The sequence below is a fragment of the Elephas maximus genome, chromosome 19, assembly GCF_024166365.1.
Source record: "Elephas maximus indicus isolate mEleMax1 chromosome 19, mEleMax1 primary haplotype, whole genome shotgun sequence".
NCBI classification, from domain to species: Eukaryota; Metazoa; Chordata; class Mammalia; order Proboscidea; family Elephantidae; genus Elephas; species Elephas maximus.
Genome location: NC_064837.1, coordinates 66,943,371 through 66,969,755, shown reverse-complemented (window position 1 = coordinate 66,969,755; position 26,385 = coordinate 66,943,371). Strand labels below are relative to the sequence as shown.

The 26,385-nt window shown below is 44.7% G+C and overlaps 3 protein-coding genes across 8 annotated transcripts in view; 1 reads left to right on the top strand and 2 right to left on the bottom strand.

Moving 5' to 3' along the window:
* Window positions 1-16,692, bottom strand: part of MFSD11 (major facilitator superfamily domain containing 11) — a 38,188-nt gene extending 21,496 nt beyond the window's left edge. Inside the window, exons 1-9 of one of the 3 annotated variants that reach the window (XM_049858798.1) lie at window positions 16,415-16,692; window positions 15,652-15,825; window positions 15,079-15,134; window positions 12,674-12,781; window positions 11,500-11,579; window positions 11,255-11,351; window positions 8,425-8,483; window positions 7,751-7,895; window positions 4,302-4,342 (exon numbers count right to left, since the gene is read on the bottom strand). In XM_049858798.1, coding sequence (XP_049714755.1) covers window positions 4,302-4,342; window positions 7,751-7,895; window positions 8,425-8,483; window positions 11,255-11,351; window positions 11,500-11,579; window positions 12,674-12,781; window positions 15,079-15,134; window positions 15,652-15,747 — 682 coding nt within the window. In that variant the 5' untranslated portion in view covers window positions 15,748-15,825; window positions 16,415-16,692. Of the gene's footprint in view, window positions 1-4,301; window positions 4,343-7,750; window positions 7,896-8,424; window positions 8,484-11,254; window positions 11,352-11,499; window positions 11,580-12,673; window positions 12,782-13,345; window positions 13,482-15,078; window positions 15,136-15,651; window positions 15,826-16,414 lie in introns of those variants that run through there. The other 2 variants (XM_049858800.1, XM_049858799.1) reach the window with 2 other exon arrangements.
* A 69-nt stretch (window positions 16,693-16,761) lies between these two features.
* SRSF2 (serine and arginine rich splicing factor 2) lies at window positions 16,762-19,916 on the top strand. Of its 2 annotated transcripts, none has more exons than XM_049858805.1 (3): window positions 16,762-17,332; window positions 17,549-17,859; window positions 18,139-19,636. In XM_049858805.1, the coding sequence occupies exons 1-2, from the start codon at window positions 16,971-16,973 to the stop codon at window positions 17,850-17,852; spliced, it is 666 nt and encodes a 221-aa protein (XP_049714762.1). In that variant the 5' UTR covers window positions 16,762-16,970; the 3' UTR covers window positions 17,853-17,859; window positions 18,139-19,636. The 2 variants fall into 2 exon arrangements, with proteins under 2 accessions (XP_049714762.1, XP_049714761.1); XM_049858804.1 differs by having other exon boundaries at window positions 16,763-17,332; window positions 18,879-19,916.
* A 229-nt stretch (window positions 19,917-20,145) lies between these two features.
* Window positions 20,146-26,274, bottom strand: METTL23 (methyltransferase like 23). Of its 3 annotated transcripts, XM_049858807.1 has the most exons (5): window positions 26,025-26,274; window positions 22,267-22,371; window positions 20,849-21,086; window positions 20,679-20,763; window positions 20,146-20,534 (listed from the first exon to the last, which is right to left on the bottom strand). In XM_049858807.1, exons 2-5 carry the CDS (start codon window positions 22,348-22,350, stop codon window positions 20,369-20,371), a joined length of 573 nt encoding a protein of 190 aa, XP_049714764.1. In that variant the 5' UTR covers window positions 22,351-22,371; window positions 26,025-26,274; the 3' UTR covers window positions 20,146-20,368. The 3 variants fall into 3 exon arrangements, with proteins under 3 accessions (XP_049714764.1, XP_049714765.1, XP_049714766.1); XM_049858808.1 differs by lacking the exon at window positions 22,267-22,371; XM_049858809.1 differs by lacking the exon at window positions 26,025-26,274 and having other exon boundaries at window positions 22,284-22,355.
* Between the last annotated feature and the right edge of the window lie 111 nt (window positions 26,275-26,385).

The following is a 26,385-nucleotide window of genomic DNA, read 5'->3' as shown; positions in this document are numbered from 1 at the left end:
TTTTCAGTAATGCTTTGCTTATCCGGGGCTTCTTTCCCTTCCACATGAAATTGGTGATTTGTTTCTCTATCCCCTTAAAATATGACATTGGAATTTGGATCGGAAGTGCATTATATATATAGATGGCTTTTGGTAGAACAGACATTTTTATTATGTTAAGTTTTCCTATCCATAAGCAAGGTATGCTTTTCCATTTAAGTATGTCCTTTTGAATTTCTTGTAGTAGAGCTTTGTAGTTTTCTTTGTATAGGTCTTTTACATCCTTGGTAAGATTTATTCCTAAGTATTTTATCTTCTTGGGGGCTACTGTGAATGGTATTGATTTGGTTATTTCCTCTTCGGTGTTCTTTTTGTTGATGTAGAGGAATCCAAGTGATTTTTGTATGTTTATTTTATAACCTGAGACTCTGCCAAACTCTTCTATTAGTTTCAGTAGTTTTCTGGAGGATTCCTTAGGGTTTTCTGTGTATACGATCACGTCATCTGCAAATAGTGATAACTTTACTTCCTCCTTGCCAATCCGGATACCTTTTATTTCTTTGTCTAGCCTAATTGCCCTGGCTAGGACTTCAAGCATGATGTTGAATAAGAGCGGTGATAAAGGGCATCCTTGTCTGGTTCCCGTTCTCAAGGGAAATGCTTTCAGGTTCTCTCCATTTAGAGTGATATTGGCTGTTGGCTTTGCATAGATGCCCTTTATTATGTTGAGGAATTTTCCTTCAATTCCTATTTTGGTAAGAGTTTTTATCATAAATGGGTGTTGGACTTTGTCAAATGCCTTTTCTGCATCAATTGATAAGATCATGTGGTTTTTGTCTTTTGTTTTATTTATGTGATGGATTACATTAATGGTTTTTCTGATATTAAACCAGCCTTGCATACCTGGTATAAATCCCACTTGATCAGGGTGAATTATTTTTTTGATGTGTTGTTGGATTCTACTGGCTAGAATTTTGTTGAGGCAGTAGTAGTGGTGTTAACTCTTCTCTGAAAGTTCGGTAGAACTCTGCAGTGAAGCCGTCCGGGCCAGGGCTTTTTTTTGTTGGAGTTTTTTGATTACCATTTCAATCTCTTTTTTTGTTATGGGTCTACTTAGTTGTTCTACTTCTGAATGTGTTAGTTTAGGTAGGTAGTGTTTTTCCAGGAATTCATCTATTTCTTCTAGGTTTTCAAATTTGTTAGAGTACAATTTTTCGTAATTATCTGAAATGATTCTTTTAATTTCATTTGGTTCTGTTGTGATGTGGTCCTTCTTGTTTCTTATTCGGGTTATTTGTTTCCTTTCCTGTATTTCTTTAGTCTGTCTAGCCAATGGTTTATCAATTTTGTTAATTTTTTCAAAGAACCAGCTTTTGGCTTTGTTAATTCTTTCAATGTTTTGACATTTTGAAGCTTTACATTTCAGTTCATCAAAGAGTCTGATCTTTTCCTTTAACATCTGACTCCCATACTTGGAAGCTTATTCCCCATCCAATTATTTTCTCCAATTACTTTTATTGGTTTAATTTTTATATTTAATCTTTAATCTACCTGGAATTTTAGTGCAAGATATGAAGTGTGGACAAATCTTTAATTTTTTTCTCATGCAGTCAGTCCCATCCCACTTATCCAAGATTCCCTTTTACTGAATCCTATACTCCTGTATACCAACAGGAAACCCTGGTGGTGTAGTGGTTAAGTGCTACGGCTGCTAACCAAGAGGTCAGTAGTTCGAATCCGCCAGGTGCTCCTTGGAAACTCTATGGGACAGTTCTCCTCTGTTCTGTAGGGTCGCTATGAGTAGGGATCGATGCGACAGCAGTGGGTTTGGTTTTCTGTTTTTTTTTATACCAACAATCACGAAGACGGCGCAGGAACGGGCAATACATAAGGTTGCCACAAGTAGGAGCCGACTCAACAGCAACTAACAACAAAAACAGCAACAACATACTCCGTGTACACCTGAACCTGATTCTAGATTTCTGTTCCCCTGGTCTTTCTATCCCAATACTTTCAAACAAATTCAAAATAGGTTTCAATACTTATTACCGTAAGCCTCTGCCTTCTTTTAAGAATTCTCTTGGCTATTTTCAAACAGTCTTCTGGACGAACTTCAGCATCATTTTGTTGAGATCAAAAAAAATTTTTTTTTAAATATCACTGAGAGATGTTCTAGAATCACATGAAAGTTACACATTAAGTTGAGGAACTGAGTGCTTCTGGATGCTCAGCTTCTAGGAGGCAGAGACCTTCTCTCTACGGCATCCATCGCAGCACCAATGGAAGGACGCCATGATTAAATAATCAATGCAACACTGGTCTACAGACAAGTTGAAGTGCTGACATTCTTGCTTTCCGCTTTTGCCTTTGGGTTCTCTACCAGCCCATAACCTCATATTGTTCCCCAACTGCCGAGGAAACACCCTAAACCTGCTCGCCCTACAGCACCTCCTGTGCCTTACCTTTTACTGCTGCCCTTTCTCTGGTTCAAACCTGATATCCAATATCCCACCGCTACTGAGTGCTGGAGCCCTGGTGGCATACTGGTTAACAGCTTGGCTGCCAACCAAAAAAGCTGGCAGTTCAAATCCACCAGCCACTCCTTGGAAACCCTATGGGGCAGTTCTACTCTGTCCTATACGGTTGCTCTGAGTCGACGGCAACGGGTTTGGTTTGGTTTGGCTTTTGGTTTACTGAGCCCCACCAAGTAATCAACTAGCTCCATGATGAAAACCGTGCAGCCCTGATACGTTAGTCCCTCATGTACAAGTAGAGAAGCTGAGGCCAAGTCTGTCCCACAATCCAGGGAACACATTCAGAACCTGGTGACCTGAGAGGGGACCGATTCTATGCTGAGCAGGGAGGCCGCACCAAGTCCTTCCGGGGCTGGACGAACCATTCCACAGCTGAAGGCCACCCACCTCCCTTCTCCTGACTCCACGCTCACCGAGTACACAAGCCACTGGATACCAACATGGCTCTCTAGGCCCCTGATAACAAGAAGGGAAATCTGTGAAAGGGCTCACTGAAAAGTACTAAACCCCATAAATTATTAAACGGTGACTTCCGTGAGTTTGCTTAAGGTCAGTCCTTTCCCCCTATCAATGAGAGGTCTTCTGACAAACAAGTTTCTAGACCTAAAATGCTGAAAGACAGGCCTTTGACCACGGTGATGCCTGTCTTACTACAGTCAGGCTATACCCCTTCTAACTGTAACATGTAAACCAATTGATAATTATGAACGTATTCCTGAAACATAAATGCCTAAATCCAAAGCCTGATCAAATAGCCTTAGCAATGGTATACCATGTATGCAAAGCGTAGACTCTCAGACCCCCAGGCCCTTCCTATAAAAAGGGCTATAGGAATCCCTTGGCCAAAAGTTAGCATGCCTTGTGTCATCTGACCCAGGTCAGAGCTAATTAGATGAAGAAGTTACACCCCTGCCAAGGACAACCTATAGGCTACTCATAAGGTCGTATGGGAGCTCAGTGCCCTAAAAGGGATTTACAAAAAGAAATGTAGCCCCAATAGCTGCTCCCTGAAGGAGAGAACTGCCTCACTCAGGGTCTCTCTCCTGGGAGACAAAGAAGCTGAAAGAGCGATAAGCAGAAGCAAAGAACTGGCAAGTGTCAGGCCCTACTGCAATTGGAAGCCATGGTTGCCTGTTTCTGCAGAAGACACAAGATGACCATTATCAGATTTGTTCACGCTGTCTGACAGCTAGGGCTCAAATCCCGTAAGAGCAGCTTGACCTGGGGTAAAGTACCTGATTTCTCTAAGCCTCAGTATTCTCTTCTGTAAAATGGAAATACTCATAGGCATATGTTACAACAGAGTCGCAGGGGACAATTAAATGAAATGAAGCACATGGAGAGTTTAGCAGCATCCTCGGCAAGGGGTGCACACTCGATAAGCGAACACGACTGACCTCACTAGCTACTGGGTCGCCAGAGCTACTGCTCTGTCTTGAGGAGTGACAAGACATGCCCTTCTGATGCCAGGAGGAAATGGTCTCCCACTGTCCTTCCTTCCTCCCGGTGAACCCCCATCTCCCAACAGTTCTCCGCAGCCTCTTAATGCCTCCGTCCCACACTCACGGGGGCGGGGAGGGCAGTGTATCTTCACACCCCACCCCCCACCTCCATTACAGAGACATGTACTGAGAAGGCTAACATGTTTCTTCATGTTTCGGAGCGGCACATCTGGGGAAATGAAAACCCTGGGGGATGTGCAATCCAAAGTGACCAGGGAAAAGGGGAAAGGCAAGGCCGGAGCTGTTCCTGAACAGTTCTTGCGTTTCAGACACAAAAAATACTTACGAAATGCATCTACTGCCTTTGTCAGATTGTTCTGCGGAGACCTGATTTAAAAAAAGAAAAAAGAAAAAGTTTTTCCCCCCGAAAATTGAAAAGAAAACAAATACGATCACATTTTCCTTTAAGTTTGCAAAAGCTCTGTCCGCTCCAAGGTTGGGCAAATAGCTGCAATGGCCCTCAGTGCCCTGGCCCCAGGGTCTCCTACAGGTCCCACGTCCTCATTGTAGAGTACGTTTGAAGTGTTCTTGGTGGCTCTTTATTCTGACTGAGAGCGACTCATAGCGATTCAGACTCATAGTAGCCCTATAAGATAGAACAGAACTGCTCCGTGGGGTTTTCATGCCGCTCCTTGGGAAAAAGATGTGGCAGTCTGCTTCCATAAAGATTACGGCCTTGGAAACCCTGTGGATGGCTCTACTCTGTCCTACAGGGTTGCTGTGAGTCAGAATCGACTCGATGGCAATGGGTTTGGTTATTTTTTGGAATCTTTACAGGAGCAGACTGCCGCATCTTTCCTCAACAGTGGAACATAATTCTTTCATGTTAAATTTAAATTTGTTGCATGGGTTCATGCACGTTTTTCAGACATGACACTTCAGCAAGACACAAATGTCCTCCACCCTGCTATTTTTAAACTGCAAAAACAATTCATCAGTACTTGGTTTTCCACCACCTCTACTCTGCAAGGAAACCCTGGTGGTGTAGTGGTTAAGAGCTACATCTGCTAACCAAAAGGTCAGCAGTTCGAATCTACCAGGCACTCCTTGGGAACTCTATGGGGCAGTTCTACTCTGCCCTATAGGGTCACTATGAGTCGGAATCGCCTCGATGGCAATGGGTTTGGTTTTTTCCTACTGTGCAAAAAGTAAGCTCTTTAGCTATACAACCCTTCCAAACAGTGAGCGTCCTGTTACACAGCGGGGACACAGTATAAACAATGGTTAAAGACACAGGTTTTGGAGTCCGAGTCCTGGCTTTGATACTTACTAAATTGTGTGATTTTAGACAAGTGACTTCATCTCTCAAAGTTTCATTTTCTCATTTGCAAAATACGGACACTACCACTTACCTATGAGGATTAAATGAGATAACCTAACTTCAGTGTTGTTGTTTAGGGCGATTACGGTGAGAGAGAGTTTTTAAAAAGTTATTTCTTACCCTACGGTATGGATTGAATTGTGCCAGGCAAAAATGTGTTATAAATCCTAATCCTTACATCTAGAGGAGCCCTGGTGGCACAGTGGTTAAGAGCTCAGCTGTTAACCAAAAGGTCAGCAGTTTGAATCCACCAACTGCTTCTTGAAACCCTATGGGGCAGTCCTACTCTGTCCTATAGGGTTGCAATGAGTTGGAATCTACTCAATGCAATGGGTTGGTTTTTTTTTAATATACATAGCTGGAATCTCATTTCGCAGTGGAGTTTTGTTGTATTAATGAGGTTATTATCAGTGAAGACTGTGTCTTAAACCAATCACTTTCAAAATATAAAAGAATCAGATTAGGCACAGAAACAAGCAAGCACAAATAGGGGAAGACGAATGCCATTTGAAGATGCCAAGGAAACAAGAAACAGAAGGTGAAGGGACAAGGATTTTCCCCAAAGCGGGCGGAGAACCTTCCCCTAGAGCCAGCACCCTGAATTCAGGCTTCTAGCCTCCTAAACTGTGAGAGAAGAAGTTTGTTCATTAAAGTTACCCACTTGTGGTATTTCTGTTATGGCAGCACTAGAGAAAGAAGCCGACCCCCTAAGAACAGGGACCTTGTCTCTCCACGGCTGTGCCCTTCAGGTTTAGGACAGCGCTGGCACGAGCTCAGTGCTACTCATAGACTAAATACCGAGCTTCAAGCTTGGGAGCAATGCAGTGAGAAAGGATGCTAAAAGGGCTGAGCACGTTCCTCAACCCAGCACCCCATCATGGTTGCGTAATCCCTCGTCTATCTCCTCCACTGGGCAGCAAAGGTCCTTGTAACACGGAATGGGTTGTGTTTGCCTTCCTAGCACCAACACCTAAGATTAATTAATGAAGGGATATTAAATTTTGGTTGAATTTGTGGTATTCATCTTCACAGACACATTCTCCAATTTCTATTGGTTTGTGTTATATACACACATAAACCAAAACCAGACCAAACCTGTTGCCATCGAGTCGATTCTGACTTATAGCAACCCTACAGGACAGAACAGAACTGCACCATAGGGTTTCCAAGGAGTGGCTGGTTGATTCGAACTGCTGAACTTTTGGTTAGCTGCTGAGCTCTTAACCACTGCGCCACCAGGGTTCCATATACACACGTATGTATATACACATACAGAAAATATAATAAACCCCGCTGCCGTCGAGCAAAAGTACAATACACAACTTAATACATAAAAAGTGCAAATACACACTACACAAAAACTTATATACATTACAACACATACATATTGAAACTTCTCTTTTGCTTTAAATAAATCTGTTGTAAACTAAATGCTCAATGAACCCACGACTGGAGAACTTTCGGCCCCGTTCTGGATAAATGGACAGCACAGAAGGCTTGATGCAGAAGTTCAGTTAACACGTCAAATGCTCTAAGGTAAACTTCACAACTTCAGGATTCACAAAGAAAGCAAAAGGAGGGTGGCAAAGATAAACCTGGCTTTCCCAAGTCTCAATTACACCTTCAGAGAAATCATCTGTGATGTTTCAAATAGTTTCACTTATAACTGGAATCTGCTCCAGGCAACTTACAACTTAGAAAAACACAGGGCCGCACCCTCATTCCCCATTTGGACTACTTTTGGGAAAAACGCCTGAGTAGGTTATGCAGGGCCCAGTGCTGTAGGTAAGAACAGGGGTACAATCAGGGCTCACCTACAACAGACAGCCTGCCGCTCTCGTACCACGTGAGCGGAGGAATTTAAGAGCTGGGTCATAAAACACTGAGGGCAGAGACGGTTTTCTATTTAACTTTATAAGCCGACATCCTTACACATGAAAATACATGCTGAACCGCATGAGGTAATTGAGGCCTAGAGAAATTCAGAGGATTATTGCTACTGTCTAATGTCGTACAACTTGTCAGTGGCAAAGCTGGGATGACACTTACTGTATTTTTTTTGCAAACAACCTGCCCACACAATAACATGAGGCATAGCTCACATACAAAAATAGCAAGGAGGGCAGGTCACCCAGTTGGCCAAAAAATGTACAATGTGTGCATTCTTTGTGTTAGAATACAGTACATTCCTGTACACCTTTTCACTACCCACCCCCCAACTTTTCCTCTTCCTCCACCAACCGCTCCTCATCTTCTTCCTTTTCTTATTTGCTTTAAAACTTTTCCCTCTTGTCTGCCAAGGTAACCACCAGAGTATCTGGTATCACTTAGGGCTAAAAAGCCAATTAAATCTCAAGGTTAGATATAGTCAAAATACATTTTACAACAGAAGGAATGTTTCCAAAGCTCCTTACTCATTGACTTCCAGGTCTTGGTCATCGGAAGATTCATCTTCTCCCAGGACATTTTCGGAATCTGGTTTCCTAATGAGAAAGAACAGAACTGTCCCCACAAGGCTAATCACTGTCAGGGCAATAAACACCGTCCTTCGGTCGCTCTCTGGGGGGAAACAAAAGAAGAGGAAAGTAGATAGCATCCACCATCCACACAGTTCCAGAATCAGCATTGCGTTCAGAGGTGGTTTATAACTGCCAAAATTCGACCTCGTTAGATTTCTACTTTAGGACAAGGAGGTCAATGTGAGACCTCCATTTCTGTCTTTCTGCTAGAGTAATACCTGTACTCGTTATCAGAAAGAAAAATCCCACAAGAATTTAATCACATTCTTTTTAATCAAAAAAGTGTACAGACAATAGCTGAGAGTTCATAAGTCTGGCAGCTGGCGAATACATGCGTACATGGCATAACCTTCTCCCATTCCTGGAGATGCCACTTGACGCACAATCATAAACTACAGTCTAAGTTTAATAATTTCATCCAAGGAAAAAGGTGGCTAAATGCTAAAATCTGAGGAAACTTAAGGTGCCAAGGTTCATCAGAACAATGTTTTTTGAACAAAGCAATAACGAATATTTATGGAACTGTGATTTTGCTTAGAACACATTTAAACTCAGAAAATGAAACAAACCTGATATTTGAGTTTTCCCTTGCCAAGCAAAATATATGTAGAGGTTTCCAAAGAACAAGCTGGCGGAAGAAAAAGAGAGGACATCAGTAAATTATTGTAATATTGATGGTTTTTCAAACACTTATTTCCAACGTCTGCTATAAAGAGAGGACCGCCAACTGACATAATTTAAAAAGTTATCTACCTGCCCTAGGTCACTCAAAAGTATCGACTCTGCTCTTTCTCTTTCTGAGAAATGTAACTGACCCAGATGGAATTTCGTCTCCTTCCACATGACGGTAATCTGATCTTCAGAGTATATTTGACTCACTTTGAAACATGTGATTTATTGAAACTCTGGAAATGACTTCTTGGAAACAAGTTTCTACTACAGTTCTTTAAAAATCCTAAATGAAAAAATAAAAATCCTAAATTCTAAAAAAATCTATGGAAAAAAAACCACGATACCGTTTTCTGCATCTAATCAGATACTTTACTGAACACACTTTCCTAGGGAAGGGATTATTCACTTACATTTACATTTCTGCCTCATAACATAAAACCAAACCCATTGTAGTCGAGTCGCTTCTGACTCATAGTGACCCTATAGGACAGAGCAGAACTGTCCCATGGGTTTGCAAGGAGTGGCTGGTGGGGTCAAACTGCTGACCTTTTGGTTAGCAGCTGAGCCCTTAACCACTGCGCCACCAGGGCTCCCTATACATCCCTTAAAGCTGAACATGGGCATTTGTTTTGCCTTATAAGTGCCCGCATTTTAGGCAAGATCTGTGAAGGCAAATCCTCAGAACAGATTACTGAAATCCGATGTCATAAGCACAGTCACCGTTTCTGCTTTATAACTAGAAAAACACGGTAACATTTTATCCTTCAGTATTAATATCATTAGTCTTTCTTTTGAATTTTAGTGTATTTGTTGGTAGCTTTTTATCATGTAGTGAGGAAATCCTGGTGGTGTACTGGTTAAATGCTAAGGTTGCTTACCAAAAAGGTTGGCAGTTCGAATCCACCAGGCACTCCTTGGAAACTCTATGGGGCAGCTCTATCCTGTTCTATAAGGTCGCTATGAATGTAACTGACTTGACGGCATTGGATTTGGTTTTGGTTTTTTTATCATGTAGTGAAGGAATCCTGGTGGTGCAATGGTTAAGCGCTCAGCTGCTAACCAAAAGGTCAGCAGTTCAAATCCACCAGCCTGCTCCTCGGGATAAGGGTGTGCAGTCTGCTTCCATAAAGATTACATCCTTGGAAACCCCTCTGGGCAGATCTACTCTGTCCTAGAGGGTCCCTATGAGTCAGAATCAACTTGGTAGCAATGGATTTTTTGATTTATCAGGCAATGTAGTTCAGTGGGAAGGGCATAGCTTTTGAAGCTCAGATGATGATGATTTAAATCAGGTAAGTTACATTTTAAGCCTCTATTTCCTCATCTGTAGAACAGACATGACACCAATGAACTTCATGAGATTGTTGTAAGGATTATGTGAAATTAAGTAAAGAAACCATTGCCTTTGAAATTTGTTGTGGTAGTTGTGTGCCATCCAGTGAGTCCACTGCCACTCACAGCGACCCCATGTGACAGAGCATAGCTGCCCCAAAAGGCTTCCAAGGCTGTGATCTTCACAGAAGCAGACTGCCACATCTTTCTCCCATGGAGCAGCTGGCTGGTTGGAACTGCTGACCTTTCAGTTAGCAGCCAAGTGCTTAACCACTGTGCCACCAGGGCTCCTTCCTTGAAATATAAACCATTGCTGTTGAGTCGATTCCGACTCACAACGACCCTATAGGACACCGCATTTCCAAGGCTGTAAATCTTTATGGAAGCAGACTGCCACACCTTTCTCCCGCGGAGCAGCTGGTGGATTTGAGCTGCTGACCTTTCTGTTCGCAGCTGAGTGCTTAACCACCACACCACCAGGGCTTCCTTCCTTGAAATATGGCAGGTGCTATAATAAATGGTGGCTAGTATTACTTTCTATTTACTAATTGGAGCCTTGGTGGCACAGTGGTTAAGAGCTTGTCTAACTAAAAGCTGAGCAGCTCCTTGGAAACCCTACAGGGCAGTCCGACTCTGTCCTACAGGGTTGCTACGAGTTGGAATCGACTCAATAGCAATGCATTTACAGGTTTATTTACTAATCCTAAGTTCCAATGAGGCAGATCTGTGCATTTCAAGCAATCCCATAAAATTTTGAATTTATACTATTTTTTCTTTTACTGCTATCCCTAACATTTTCACTGGCTAATTCATTTCAGAAGTAGACTGCCAAGTCCTTCTTCCTACTCTTAGTCTGGAAGCTCAGCTGAAACCTGTCCACCATGGATGACCCTGCCAGTATTTGAATACCATAACTGCCAGCATCACAGCAACCCACAAGCCCCCATGGTACAACAAACTGATAGGCACATGGGGGTCTTCTGTCTTGCAAAAAGTGCAGCCAGAATGCTCCTTAGAAGCAAGGATGGTAAGACTATGTCTCACACACTTTGGACATATTATCGGGAGGGATCAGTCCCTGGAGAAGGACATCATGCTTGGTAGAGGGTCAGTGAAAAAGAGGAAGAACCTCAACGAGATGGACTGACACAGTGGCTGCAACAATGGGCTCAAGCATAGCAACGATGGTGAGGATGGTGCAGGACCGGGCAGCATTTTGTTCCATTGTGCACGGGATCACTATGAGTCGGAACGGACTTGACAGCATGTAATGCTACGTGCAGCTAGGAACTTAGGTCACGTAACGTAGAGGATTTAAACTTTCCACAAAACATAGAACTGAAAAACGGTGGGACAAAAATCAAGGAAAATATTTAGCTTCAAAAGGACTATTACCTTGACTGTAAGAGTGCCCAGAAAATCCCGCTGTTCCTCCCAATAGTGTGTTCATCTGAATTCACCGTCAGGCAGTTTCCCTGTGCCGTCCAAAGAACTAGGATTCAAACCAGAAGTTTATCAGAAAGAATACAGAAGTCACTCGCCTGTAGGCACTGAACACATAAATGATACCCTGAGATAAGACCCGGTGGGAAAAGACAAAACAGAAAAACAGAATAAGGAGATAAAACCGAAGTGCTTACCAGCAGCTGCAATTCCAATGAAAACCGAGGCCGTGTAGAAGGACCACGGGAAAGGCTGGATAAAAACGGCAATGTACATGCTAAAATATAACAGGTCAATGCATTACAGTCAAACAATACCTGAAATAGAATGCCAACTATGCCTTCTAGGGATCAACTGGGAGGGTTCTCTTCTTTTAAACCTGAACCTGGAAAGGACCTCGCCAGTTTTGAAAAAAGGGACAAATGCAACCCACTCATTTCATAACGGAGCCCTGGTGGCACAGTTAAAAGCTTGGCTGCTAATCAAAAGGTCAGCGATTCAAATCCACTAGCTGCTCCTTGGAAACTCTATGGGGCAGTTCTACTCTATCCTAGATAGTCACTATCAGTCAGAATCAACTCCACGGCAGCGGGCTTGGGGCTTGGGCATTTCATAATTTACTATTTCAAATCTGTGAAATCAGACATTGGATAACTGGCCTTTGCAGATAGCTTGGCATATGATAAGGCCATATGTAGTTCTAGAGCCCCAAAAGAAAGTTTATTGCTTGAATATAAAAATTACGTTACTGGTATAAAGTTACATCCTTTCATAGCAAGTCCTTTTCGATCTTCCTAGAGATCTATTTTGGGTACTGTTTTCATTAACAGTAAAACAAAAGCAAATAGCCACACATTCTGTCACATTAAAACAACATGGTGCTCCTGAGCAGTAAGTTAGTTAAGACTTTGCTGAAGAAGAGAGCCAAGTCCCCATATTCCAGTAAAGTCAAGCCAGCAAGTTCTTATGGAAAGTTTACAGGTAGTCCCTGACTTACAAGGTATTCCAGTTATGACCAATGCCACTTACAACCGAACTGCACTTAACAACCTTCTGCTTTTATTAATACATCTTATCACAAGTAATCTAACATGTACTACATACGTTAAAATGTACCTGCAAGTTCATATGTAACATTTCCAACCCCCAAAGATAAATAAAGGTTGGATTTATAAAAATATTGGTAATAAAAGGTAATAACGAAAACTAAAAAAAAAAAAAAAATGAGGTATCTGACTTAACGTCAGAACCGGCTTACGACGGAGTTGTCAGAATGGAACCCAGCTGTAAGTCAGGGACTTCCTATACTATGTGCTTGAATATAGTGAAAGTGTTCTAAAGAAATGAGTGAAAAAACGTTCCACTACTCACCTGTAAAATAAACCGCTAGCAAACATGGAGAGCTGAGGCCCCACAATGGCAACCACAGACGGTGTGATCAAATTTGACGCAGAGAACACTCCGTAAATAATTGCCATGCTGTACGGACAACACACAGAAGGAAAGATAAAGAAGCTCTGTCTCAAAAGTTCACTTTTTAAAAAACTCATAGATTATTTTAACAGGCACTCACGGTTTTTAGTCAAAATTTATAAAAACCTATTACTAAGCTGAATGTCATATTAAACTCTTCATCGTACAAAATATTGAAGTCCCATCAAAAGTTTGAATCAAGTTTGCCTGAATAATTAGTAATGCGCTAGTATATTATGATAACAGCTAACGTTTAGTAAGCACGTTATACCTACTTTGAAGCCCTGGTGGCATAGTGGTTAAGAGCTCGACTGCTAACCTTTAAAAGGTCCGAAGTTTGTTCGAATCCACCAGTCACTCCCTGGGAATACTGTAGGGCAGTTCTACTCTGTCCTATAGGGTCACTATGAGTCAGAATCAACTTGACAGTAACGGGTTTGGGTTTTTTTTGTTGTTGCGGCTTTATATATATATTCTCTTCCAATCCTAACAGCTCTATAAAGTAGGTATTGTTATTACTCCCATTTTACAAAAAAGAAATCTGAGACACAGAAGGGTTAAGTAACTTGCCAAAAGGTCTAGCTGTATAGCTGATGTACGGTGAAGCCAGGATTCCAACCCTGGCAATCTGACTCCAGAGCCCCTGGTCAATCAATCTGTTCTCCAAACAGCCTGCAACTCCTGGAAATCGGATGAAATTTCTCTACTATAAATAACAAGCACAGAGTCATAATCTGGTTAAACCAGAATTTAATTTAACCTGATGGTATCACTTAAAAACTATTAGTCTGTAGAACCAGCCCTATACATGTATCTTACAGCAAAGTGTGAATGAAACCATTTCAAAGGTCCTGAACTAGCCACCGTTATTTACAAGGACCGTGAGGATAGCAAAAGACAAGGCAGTGTTTCATTCTGTTCTATGCAAGGCCGCTATGAGTTGAAATCTAATGATGGTATTTACAAATGCATAGTAAACTATTCTCTGGTTTTTATGGATCTTGCAGTGTCAACTGTTCTTTAGGATATACAGGAAGGCAAAGCACTACCAAAAGTTGTGGTATTATTACTAGCCACTTAAGACGGAGTATATTATAACATCTCTTTATTCTCAAGGAAGGAGCACTGCTGACATGGTAGATAAGGGCTGGACTGCTAACAGCAAGGTCAGCAGTTCAAACCCAGCAACTGCTCTGCAGGAGAAAGATGTGGCAGTCTGCTTCCATGAAGATTACAGCCTTGGAAACCCTGTGGTCCTACAGGGTCACTACGAGTCACTATCCACTAGACGGCAACAGGTTTTTGGTTTTACTCTCAACTATCACATAAAAGGTCAGGCTTAGGACAGGTAATAAAGAACCAAGTAACAGATGTGGGAGAAGGGAGGCTATGATCCAATACTTAATCACAAGGAAATAAGGAACTTGTTTGTGCTATAAACATGTATGTATTGTGTTACATTTCCAGCTTTTCTCACAATGTACTGGTGCCTCGTGAAGGTTTTTGTACTTCATTTTCAACATCTGTAAATGTGAGACTAACAACTAAAATCTAAAAGCTCCTGATGACAGTGTATTAGTCGTTATAAAATTACAAAAATAGGAAGACTAAATGTTTCAGAATCATATAAAGAATACTCTCCATTTAGGACTGGATAACCATCATCACGATGATACTTTTGTCAATTGCTGTCATGCCGGTTCCTACTCATAGAGACGCTATGTGCAACAGGATAAAACACTGCCCAGTTCCATACCATCCTTACAACCAATGTTACGTTTGAGCCCATTGTTACAGACACTGCGTCAATCCACCTCCTTGAGGGTCTTCCTCTTTTTCCTGAACCTCTACTAAGCATGATGTCCTTCTCCAGGGACTCGTCCCTCCTGATAACAAGTCCAAAGTATGTGAGACAAAGTCTCACCATCTTTGCCTCTAAGGAGCATTCTGGCTGCACCTCTATTCAATGTTCTTTGCCAACACCATATAAACCTACTAAATGCGAGGCACTGTGCCAAGTGCTTTCACACATTATCTGAGCAGGGTAGCTGGACTCATAAAAGTAACTTGCCTAAGATCAAGCAGGAGTTAAGTTGAGAAGCCAGGATTTCAGACCCAGTGTCTAATTCCACATGCAATCTAAAGCGTATAACCTTTTATCTATTATGTCCCCCAAAAGAATCTAAACACAGAAAAAAGTAACCACCATTAATCCAATCATACTATTATATTGCCTCTGACTCTGATGGGAATCAAGCAACTCCTGTTACATGCAAAGAAAAACCAATCATAGGGTATAATACCTGGTATATCCACTGCCATGAAAATCCGTGCTGTTTAAGCTCCTGATGACAGTTTGCTGTGTGAAAGATAGAACTAATCAACGGCAACGTTTATGCAATCTCTGTCCCTGCTGAAATCTGTTTCCAGGTACTCAAAGATAGAAAATGAAGTCAAAATTCACAATCCGTCAATGAACATCAAGGCTTAAGAATGCTGAAAATTAACCAAGAGAAAAGACAAGACTGCACAACTGGAGACAGTAAGCTGAGAAGAGAGAGAACAGCTGTAACTGTGTCTTCAGTTTTATTTCCCTAACTATCCAAGCGCTAACGTATAGCTTAATGCAGACAATAAAATAACTAGGCCAACATCCATATCCCAAATTGAATCAGAGAGATAAACGGTAATGACAATCACACATTAAGAAAAAACGTCTGACATATAAAATCCAACCTAACTATAAAAAATGAGGAAGAATAGGTGAGAAAATAAATGGGGCAATTTAAATGCGCTCTTACATACAAAGAAAGCTTACTATCATCTTCGAATGCATTATGATAGGAACTTCAAAGGAAGAACAGATTCCAACTCACCGCCACATTTCCACAAGTTTGAAAGGCGGTGAACATAAACATAAAGGCAACTCCTAAAATAATGATGTTGAAAAGCTTTTTGGATTCCGGGGACATTTTGGCTCGGCTCTGCTGGAGGCCAGCAGCAGCAGCCCCGGGCAGTCAGCTCTCCTCGGGGCGAACCCACTGACAATCCTGAAGAAAATGAGATGGTCAGAAAAGGCGGATACGGGAGCAAGGCAACCGAGCTGTCAACTGCCCGTTCTTGGATCAGAATCCCGGGCTTAGAGTGAAGTTGTCCCCACGGAAAGAATTAGGACATTCCTAGGATAAGGTCCGAGCAGGAAGTGCCCACACCCGGAGAAGAGCCAATAACGTCGCTGCTCCAGGTTGAGGGGCCGGCGAGTGGATTAACAGGCCAAAGGGGAGCTCGCAGCTGCCGGCGCGGCCCCGCCCGCCGGGCCCCGAGTCACGCGGGTTAGGCGACCCGGTCACCTGACCGCAGCCGCGCTCGGCCTGCTGGGATATGTAGTCCTGGCCCGCCAGGGCAGAGACGGCGCGCGGTGATGGCGTCCGCTCCCCCAGTAGGGGAGCAGAACCGAGCCCCTGGACCAAGATAATGGGGCTACAAGCGGGAACCCAGGGTTGAGGAGGCGGGGCTGCAGGAAAGGGCCTGGGGAGGAGGCGGCGTGGTCTGCGGAAACCCGGAACCCAGGGAAGCTAATAGAAGAGTAATTCTCTGGAAGAGGCGGAACTGAGGTCTAGAGAGAAAAGCAGCTCGGACCTCCGACACTAGCGTGGAAAAAAAGGCGGAGCCAAAATAGGAGCACGCCGCCTCTTCCCGCGGCCCGAGCGTTCCCGCAGCTGCCTTGCAGGCGGAAAAAGCGTTTGGCGGGCTTTCCAACCGCCCGCACGCACCGCTCCCCCCGCCCGCCAGCAGTGACTGCGCGCTTTTCGGCCAGGTCGCCACGCTCCGCGCAGGCGCGCCCAGCGGGGGCGGCCGCGCGGCGGCGACGTTACGGGGCGGGGCGGGACGAGCCAATCAGGGGATTCATTTCCGGGTGGCGCGGGCGCCATTTTGTGAGCAGCCCTATAAATCGGCGCTGGCGGCTCAGCCCGCCCACTTGTCTCTCAGGTGGCGTCGGGTGCGGAGTGGGTTTGCTCGGGGCTCGCTGCCAGTTTCTAAGCGTCTCCACGCGGGAAGCGGCTGCCTTCGCTGAGGCGCGGCGTCGAGCCGAGCGTTGTGAGGCAGTCCCGCCGCCTCAGCCGACGCGCGCGGCCCGTCCAGGGCGCCAGTTCCCGACGCGCAGCCCCGGGCCGCGGGCCGAGCCTCCGAGACCATGAGCTACGGCCGCCCGCCCCCCGACGTGGAGGGCATGACCTCCCTCAAGGTGGACAACCTGACCTACCGCACCTCGCCCGACACGCTACGGCGCGTCTTCGAGAAGTACGGGCGCGTGGGCGACGTGTACATCCCGCGGGACCGCTACACCAAGGAGTCCCGCGGCTTCGCCTTCGTGCGCTTCCACGACAAGCGCGACGCCGAGGACGCCATGGACGCCATGGACGGCGCCGTGCTGGACGGCCGCGAGCTGCGCGTGCAGATGGCGCGCTACGGCCGCCCGCCCGACTCGCACCACAGCCGCCGCGGGCCGCCCCCGCGCAGGTACGGCGGCAGCGGCTACGGACGGCGGAGTCGCAGGTGAGCGGCCCGGGGCCCAGCGAGGCGCGGGCGGGCGGACGGGCCGGCGGGCGGCGGGGACGCGACCCCCGGGCGGCGGCATGGCGGAAGGGCGGGCCCGCCTCGCGTCTCGGCAAATGGCGTCGCGGGCCCGGCCGCAGCCACATAATGGCGGGCGGGCGGGCGGGCGCGCGGTGGGGCGGGCGGGGCCTCCGTGACCGTCCCCTCCGCCCGCAGCCCCCGGCGCCGCCGCCGCAGCCGCTCTCGCAGCCGCAGCCGCTCCCGGTCCCGGAGCCGATCCCGCTACAGCCGCTCCAAGTCTCGGTCCCGCACGCGCTCCAGATCGCGCTCCACGTCCAAGTCCAGGTCCGCGCGGAGGTCCAAGTCCAAGTCGTCGTCGGTCTCCAGGTCGCGCTCGCGCTCCAGGTCCCGGTCCCGGTCCCGGAGTCCTCCGCCCGTGTCCAAGAGGGAGTCCAAGTCCAGGTCGCGATCCAAGAGTCCGCCCAAGTCTCCGGAAGAGGAAGGAGCGGTGTCCTCTTAAAACCATGGTAATGGCCACGGGGTCCGAGGCACACAAGCCTAAAGTCGTAAATGGGGCTTCGAGTGGTGTTGGAGAGCCTGTTCCTATAGAGGGGACTCCTGCCGCGAGGAGTGTGGCTCTGAGGTTACTCAGCTTTGGGAGTGATATGGAGAGAAGAGGGGTCTGCAGAGAGGCTGTGTGTAAAGACTAGATGATAATGGCTGTTTCGTGAACTGTTTGAGACCTATTGATGAAAATGACTATTTCTTGCTGTTTTTATCCAACGTCTGCATTTTCCCCTTTAAAGCTGCGGTCTCCTGTTTGATAAAAGAATATTGGCCAGTATTGCAGATTTTAACTGATTTGGCTGATCCTCCAGGGACCAGTTTCTGTGGGCGTGTATTGGAGCCAGGTTTGTCTTTAAACGTTAAAGATGCACTATCCTCTTAGAGAAAACAATCAGTTCAGCTATGGTACTGACTGGGACTTCATATTCTAGTGGATGTGGCAAACGCATTGCAATAAGAAGCACAATAAACTTTTGGAAGCCAAAAAAAAGTTCGCAGGTATTGCACTGGGTGGGGAAAGGATAGTGTGTCTTTAACTCAAATTGTTTGGTCCTATTTTTTAAAAGGAAAGGGCCCTAAGTAGCTCAGATATTAAAGCATTCATTCTCGATTACCAAATATTTCATTTGCAAACTAAAAATTTGCCTCACAAAGGAAACTAGTTTTCTGATTTCAATTTGTTTTTGTTTGAATACAGCCCTTTTTTCTTTTTCTCCCCTCACCTTTTTTTTTTTTTTTTTTTAACCTTGGTTATTTGGCCAAGAATACACAAGCTCAAACTTGTAAATGCTGATGGTAGCCTTTGAAAGTTTCCTGATTGGGCCTTTAAAAATCTTGATAATGGCTGGGTGGAACCTTACTGTAATGTACTTGTTTCACCAGAGCCTTAGTAAGTACATGCCTGAGATTGAAACCACACACACTTTGGTACTTTGAAAGTAATGGAAGGTAAACTCAACTTATTTCTTTTCAAACCTAGATGTATCGGCAAGCAACATAATGGAGGACTTGGGGAGAAAGGACCACACAAAAATTCAGTCCATCAGAGTCCTTGGAACAAGCAACTGGCTATTGAAAAGGTTATTTTGTAACATTTGTCTAACTTTTTACTTGTTTTAAACATTGCCTCAGGTGGCAAACTTCATTTTATGTGCCATTTTGTTGCTGTTATTCAAATTTCTTGTAATTTAGTGAGGTGAACGACTTCAGATTTCATTATTGGCTTGGATATTTAAGGTAAAATTTCATTTTTGTTTGTATAGTGCTGACTTTTTTTGTTTGAAATTAAACAGATTGGTAATTTGTGGCCTCCTGACTTTTTAAGGAAACGTGTGCAGCCATTACTTGCTGAATAGCCTAAAGCTGTCAAGAGATTGACTCAACATTGCCTTCCTTAAAATTAAAAACCTACAAAAGCTGGTGTAAATTTGTATATGCTATTTACCTTCAGATCTAAATGGTAATCTGAACCCAAATTTGTATAAAGACTTTTCAGGTGAAAAGACTTGATATTTTGGAAGGATTGTTTACCAAACACAATTCTAATCTCTTCTCTTATGTATTTTTGTGCACTAGGCGCAGTTGTGTAGCAGTTGAGTAATGCTGGTTAGCTGTTAAGGTGGCGTGTTGCAGTGCAGAGTGCTTGGCTGTTTCCTGTTTTCTCCTGGTTGCTCCTGTGTAAAGCTGCCTTGTCGTGCAGAAACAAATGGCTGTCCAGTTTATTAAAATGCCTGACAACTGCACTTCCAGTCACCCGGGCCTTGCATATAAATAACGGAGCATACAGTGAGCACATCTAGCTGATGATAAACACACCTTTTTTTTCCCCTTCATCCCCGAAATGGTAAATCCAGTCATCTTCATGTATGAACTTAAATATGGAAAAAAAAAAATGTTCAGGAAGCAAATGGTTTGTAACTTTGTAAGTACTTAACCCCTGGTGTACCTTTTTGCTTATGAATATTCTGTACTATAACCATTGTTTCTGTAGTTTAATTAAAACATTTTTTTGGTGTTAGCTTTTCTCAGAATATGTCTTGGTCTTTTTTTCCTCCCCGCCCCCCCCCCCCCCCCCATTTACTTGAAAAGACTTCTGTGCCTGTTCTGTGAAAATCACTGGCTGTATCAGTGTGAACGCGAGATGTGAAGTAGCTGACTTGCCCTAAAGAATTGGAAATGTTATGGTGGCGCTTTATTGAGGTTCTTAGTCCACCACTCTCAAAACCTGGTTTGTGCCCTATGTAATGACTGAGGAACAGTTCAACTCCTTTTGTGCACAAGTCTTTTAATTTTTGTTTTCGTGATTGTTAGTCATGAGTGTTGTCTAGGTGATCCAGCATAGTAATCGAAGGCCAGCAGCTGTTACCATCTTGAAATCGCACTGCTTTTACCCTCAAAGCTAAAATGGCCTCCTGAATGGTAGGTCATCAAGCCACATTGCTACTCAGTGAAACTGTTCATAGGTGTGAGTCAGAGGCTGCCCTTTGCAAAGGAGATGATCAGCATTTCAACAGTATGTCTTCCTGGGAGGGCAGACTCTGCTATATCTTCCCTGTCTGCATCAAAAGACTGCAGAGGCACGTGGACACATTTCATATCCCATTTATAGAGCAAAGCTTCAAGTGACCAGTCAGCGCTTAAAAAAAAAAAAAAGTTTTTAAAAATCACAGATTTTTTGTTCTTTATGTACGTTTTTAAATTTTTTCTTGAAAGTAGGAGTTAGTAAGGCTTGAGTTTTAACACATAAAATTGAGAGTAAACCAGGATCATTCAGGCTCACCTTCTAACCTGGTAGGTAGACCACAATTGGACCTTTGGGTTCTTTTCCATCAGAAAGTATACCGTAGTTAAGATGTCTTCAAAGTCTGAGGAGAAAGGACTATTTAATAGGTTTTTCTGCTTAACAAACATTACATCTCAGTTTATGGTTGAAAAAAGCAAAAAGCTTACCTTCTGGTTCAAAAAATACATCAGATGCAAGAATAACATCCTGTGGTGGTAGAGCCAGAAGATCAGGAGATATGTGGCCCCATGTTAGCCCTACAACCTGGACCTGTGGCAGGTTATTCATTTGGCAGCTTTGCTGACAGATTTCTAGAGAATGAGCCAGTTCTTGGTTGTCTGACAGTATTACCTCAGCGCCACATTTTGCAGCCAGAATTCCTGGAAGGCTCACCCCAGCTCCAATCTAGAAGTTTAAAGATGGCATTTCAGAAGTATGCATAGAATTAAAAAGATTGTGCGATCTTAGTCTTGCAGCATTTCATCCTTGCTTCGGTCTTTGACAAACACCTGGTTGGTGTGTAAGTACAAGTTTAGGTTTGTGATGTAAGTATCTGTACCATAATTAAACATCGCATTTACTAAGTGAAGGAAGCTCAGGCTTTGTATTTGACAGATGTGCTGTCAGAAATCAGTCAGGATCTAGTATTTATTTCCAAACTTATTGTACGTTTTGTTGCTCAGTATGTACAGGGAAGAAGTTCGGGACACTTAATCTGTCTTGCCATGAGGAAACCCTGGGGGCACAGGCAGTTCTGTTCTGTCCTGCAGGGTTACTATGAGTCAGAATCCACTGGAGGACAACAGGTTTGGGCTTTTGTTTGTTTACTGATATGAAGTACAAATTAAAATATACAATAGTTCTCATTCCATGGGATGCCAACTTTTCATATTTAAAAGATGCACAGGTGACTAGGTCATAAGCAAGTCTTGTCACTGGGTAACCAAGTACCAATTTTAAGTTAACTTCTTGTCTGTGCTTAAAACCTGACAGCAGCAGGGCTTTTGATTAAAGAGGCTTATTTCCAGTTTAGCTTCGAAAGTGCAAGCCACTTGGTAAATCAGCTGAAGGCATGAGTTTTCCCAGGACTGTTTACCAGGTATCCTGAGGTTAGCATTATACACACTCCTTGGAATTAAAACAGCAAATTTCAACTAAGTGTATCACTTTGTTGTCTTATTTGTGTTCTCTGGCAAGATGATCCTTTTAGGCCACTGGAAAAAAAGTGAAGTACTAACTTTTGGCTGAAATGCAAGTTTATAGTTAAAAAACGCTAAGCTTCTAATTTGTCAGCTTTGGGGTTTAAGCACTGAAAATCTACCACTTCTGCACTCTTGAGAAAAGTTTCGAGGCTTCAGTCGAGCCAGGTGGGATGGTGAGAAAGGAGCTTGGGATAACATTTCTTAACGCTTAAAAAATGTTAAGTATTCTTAGTTCACAGGCCTTAGACACTGGCCCGAACTAACCCCTGTTTTAGAAGACAAGTTTCATTGTTGAGAACATTTAATAAAAACCAACTGACTAGCATATGGACACAAATCTGAGCATAACCTAGTATTTTGGAAGCCTCCAGAGCCACTTTTACCTCCAATACTGCCTTGCCTGGCAGAGACCTTCTGTGAAACCACAGGTACTGGGCCAGGACCACAGCACAGGGCCAGACATACATTCCATATTGGAGATGCAGGACCTGTCAAGATATTTTGTCATAAATAATCTGCTGGAAACTGGAATATTTATACAGTATTTACTGAGTGCAAACACCAGCATCTATTACAAAAATGGCAGTCCCTCATCCCAGTTAATCGGTCTAATGTGTTCAGTGCTTCTGTTCAGCCTCCTAGTTCTGTGTAACACCTGGGTCTTAAAAGCTTGCAAGCTGCCATCTAAAGCATGACGGCTGGTCTCTGTTCACCTGGGGCAACGGGAAGATGAGTCAGGAATAGGAGGATATGGAATGTGTGGCAAATTGTCTCCATGAACAACTGCCACCTTTGCCATAAGACTAGAAGAACTGAGTGGTGGCTGGCTACCATTACTGAACATTTTGATCAAATATCCTATGAATCTTCATCAAAAGGGGAGGAGGAAGGGAATGCAAAACAGAATTTCAAGTTCTCATGGACTCCAGACTTTCTGGAGCCTTGGAGGCTGGATGAACCTTTGGAACTAATCTTTAAACCTTAAACCAAAAATACCCCCTGCCTGAAGTCTTCTTACAACCAAATGATAGTTTAGCTTAACTAGTGTGAAAACACCTTGAGGGCAGTGCCCGACCTCATACCTCACAAGGGTGAAGAGAATAAAGGTCAACAGCCCAAGGCTGATTCTCATGAGCCGGAGGTCACACAAGCCCCTTTGCTCCGCCATCTTTAATTCTGACACCAACCTTCCCACAGCATTCTCTGTGAGGTTGGATAACTCACTGCAATGGCCACGTAACTCACGGACCATACTCACAATTATGGGGCTTACTAGGAAAATAACAGAATTCAGGCTCAAAAACACTCAGGATACAGTTCTTCCATCAGGATAGCCTCTCCCTGGCCCTCAGTCTCTACCCAAAGGTACTCAGCTTTCTCTCTCCGTGGCCAGGAAGCCCACGACCAAGCCACTGGGTCTTCTTTGGTGGTGGGCTCCTCCCCCTCACTCAGAATTGGCTCTTTTAAGACAAAACTGACCAATTCCCCTAGTAGGCCACAATCACCCTATCACACAATCACCTGGTTGGGAGTTGCAAAACCGTGGCTAGAAAGGCCACACACAAAGTAATTAATCCACCGCAACTAGTAAGAAATGTCTGCCTTGAGCATTGTGCTATTTTAAGAACTATCTCCCAGTGGTTTAGCTCGGCTGCTAACAAAAAGGTCGGCAGTTTGAATCCAGTAACCACTACTTGGAAACCCTATGGGGCAGTTCTACTCTGTTCTGTTGGGTCGCTGTGATGGCAATGGGTTTGGGCTTGGTTTACACAGGATTAAAGTGACAACAGCAACTCAAAAGATTAGATAGGAACCTCAGGGAGCAGTGAGTTTATGTTAGTGAGGAAGGAACGACTCAAAAGAGGAGGATGAGAATGGTTACAAAATTTGAATAATCAATGTAGCTGAACTGTAGAAACGGTGTACGTTTAGCTGTGTATAAAACAAAAAAAAAAAACAAACCAGGTGCCATGGAGTCGCTTCCGACTCATAGCGACCCTATAGGACAGCGTAGAACTGACCTGTAGAGTTCCCAAAGGGTACCTCGTGGATTCCAACTGCTGACCTTTTGGTTAGCAGCTGTAGCACTTAACGACTACGCCACCAGGGTTTCCATAGCTGTGTATAGTCCCAACGAAGTTTTTTAAAAAAGGAAAAAAATGGCAGTCCTTGCTCTCCAGGAGTTCACAGCCTACAAGGAGACAGATTTAGCTGCAGTACTATATGATAAGCACAGTTCATAATCATTCAGTGAGTATCCAGTGCATGAGTACCAGGCACTGTTCTAGGCTGGGGATGTAGCTGTGAAAGACAAGGTCTCCATCCTCATGGAGTATATATACTACCGAGGAGAGGCCGCAACAAGCATATAATTTTGGTTAGTGGTAAATGCTACGAACGAGACGGTGATGTGAGACAGTAAGTAATCCCTGGGAAGCCCAAACAGGTAAGCTCTAGACTGCTAACTGAAAGGCTGGCCGCTCAAGTCCACCCAGAGGCAGCTTGGAAAAAAGGCCCAGGAATCTCCTTCCAAAGATCAGCCACTGAAAACCCCTTTCAAAAAGTTCCCCAAGAGGATGATGCAGGCAAAGGCCCTGAGGCAGGAACTGGAAGGCCTCAGTAGCTGGAGCCTGGACAGCCCTGGCGGAGTGGGCCTGGGGGCTGGAGGCATGTTGTGCCTGTAAGTGAAGGTCAAAAGGGAAGGCCAGACCTTGGGGGGTTTTGTAGGCCACAGTAAGAAGTTAAGATTTTATTCTAAGTGCAGTAAGACACTGGAGGGTCTTAAATCCAGGCATAACTTGGTACACTAATGGAAAGCAGTGTGGTCCTAGAAGGCTTCCTAGAAGAGATTGGAGTAGAGCTGAATCCTGAAGTTAGGCAGGCAGTGTACAAAGCCTTTGGAAAGGCACAGAATCATAACAGTATGGTATTTAGGGAGGTCACATAACATAGCTCACACCTCTGCAATAAACTGCCTGAGTTCAAACTCCAGACCTGTCATTTACTAACTGTGTGACCTTGTACAAGTTACTTTACCTCTCTGTGCTTGTTTCCTCAAGGGCAAAATACTATCTCACAGAGTAACTGGAAGATCAAAAGCAAACCACTTACTTAGTACAGTGCCAGGCACAAAGGAGGCATTGAGTCCTCAATTATTACCTGAAATGGATAACCTGCCAACTCTTTTGTCATCTGGGGTGGTAGGTAGGGAGGCTGAAGAAGTATCAGAGGTAAAGGGCTTCATTGCGCTGTCCCCGGGGAACAGGACTTAATCCTTCAATCCACTCAACAAAAATATTAGTGCCTAAAACATGCTGTGGGCACTGTTCTAAGAATAGGCATACCGTGAACAAAAAACCAGAATGCCTCTCCTGCTGGAGCTCCCATTCTCCTGGATTTCACCCAGCAGTGCAATGAAGAGCCAAGGATTCTGACCAGAGAAACGAGTTGGGCAGATTTGGGTGTAAAGGGGTTTCTATACTCAGAGAGAGTATCTTCACCCCTAAATTTCGAGAGTAATCCAAAAGGGTATTTGAATGCGAAGGCGTTTGGAGACTCAAACGGATTCCACTTCAGCCTTTAACTTCTGGAGCTGTTCATGTTAAAATGCGACTAACACATGTACTTCACGGGCTCCTGATGTAATCAAATGAAATCTGCAATGTGGAAGTGCTTTGAACAACTGAACATCCGTAAGATTATTATGAGTTTTGTGACAGATGCGTGCTCAAAGTAGTGGGCGCCAACCCAAAAAACTACTTGGGCAGTGAGAGTTGGAATTCCGGGTCTCAGAATTTATTCAAACCCGAGAGAAAACGCTGAATTAGAAAGCCCTTCAGCAAGATCGAAGAAAACAACAGATGTCAAGAATGCTACTGTCCTGGCAGGAAATATTTGGTATGGACAGCCCCCTTCCCGGCAGGGTACCCAGATTTCTTCCAGAGAGGCATTTAACCTGCCAAAGGGCCTCACACCAAACCTTTCTGCTCTGCGGCACAACCTAAAGAAGAAAGCTGACGAAGCTGAGGGTTCTCTCCCCATCCATCTCTACAGCTACACCCAGCCACGTCTGCTCAGAACCGCTCCTGCTCTCGGCGCCACCGGCGAGGCACCACTGGCCGGCCGGGGAGGAAGAACGCACCTGCGGGACGTGGACCTCCAGCACGGCCCCCTCGGCTCCCGGGCCCGGCTCCTCCGAGAACCGAAAGTGTTGGGCCCGGACCACATACCCTTGGAAGACACGCTCCCCGGGAGGGGCGTCGCTAGCGGCCCCCGGGGCGACAGGGAGCAGCGGAGGACGCCGAGCTGCCAGGCTGCGTGCGCGGAGACACGCGGGACCGGGTCGGGCCGCCACGCCGGCGCCACGTGGCCCTTCCACGGCCCCGCCTGCTCGCTACAACCTGGCGGCAAGAAGAAAAGCCCCACGTGGGCGACTTGGTCGCGCAGCGCGAAGAGCAAGCCCAAACCAAACCAGAAAAGAAACAGAAAAACAGGCAGCGGTG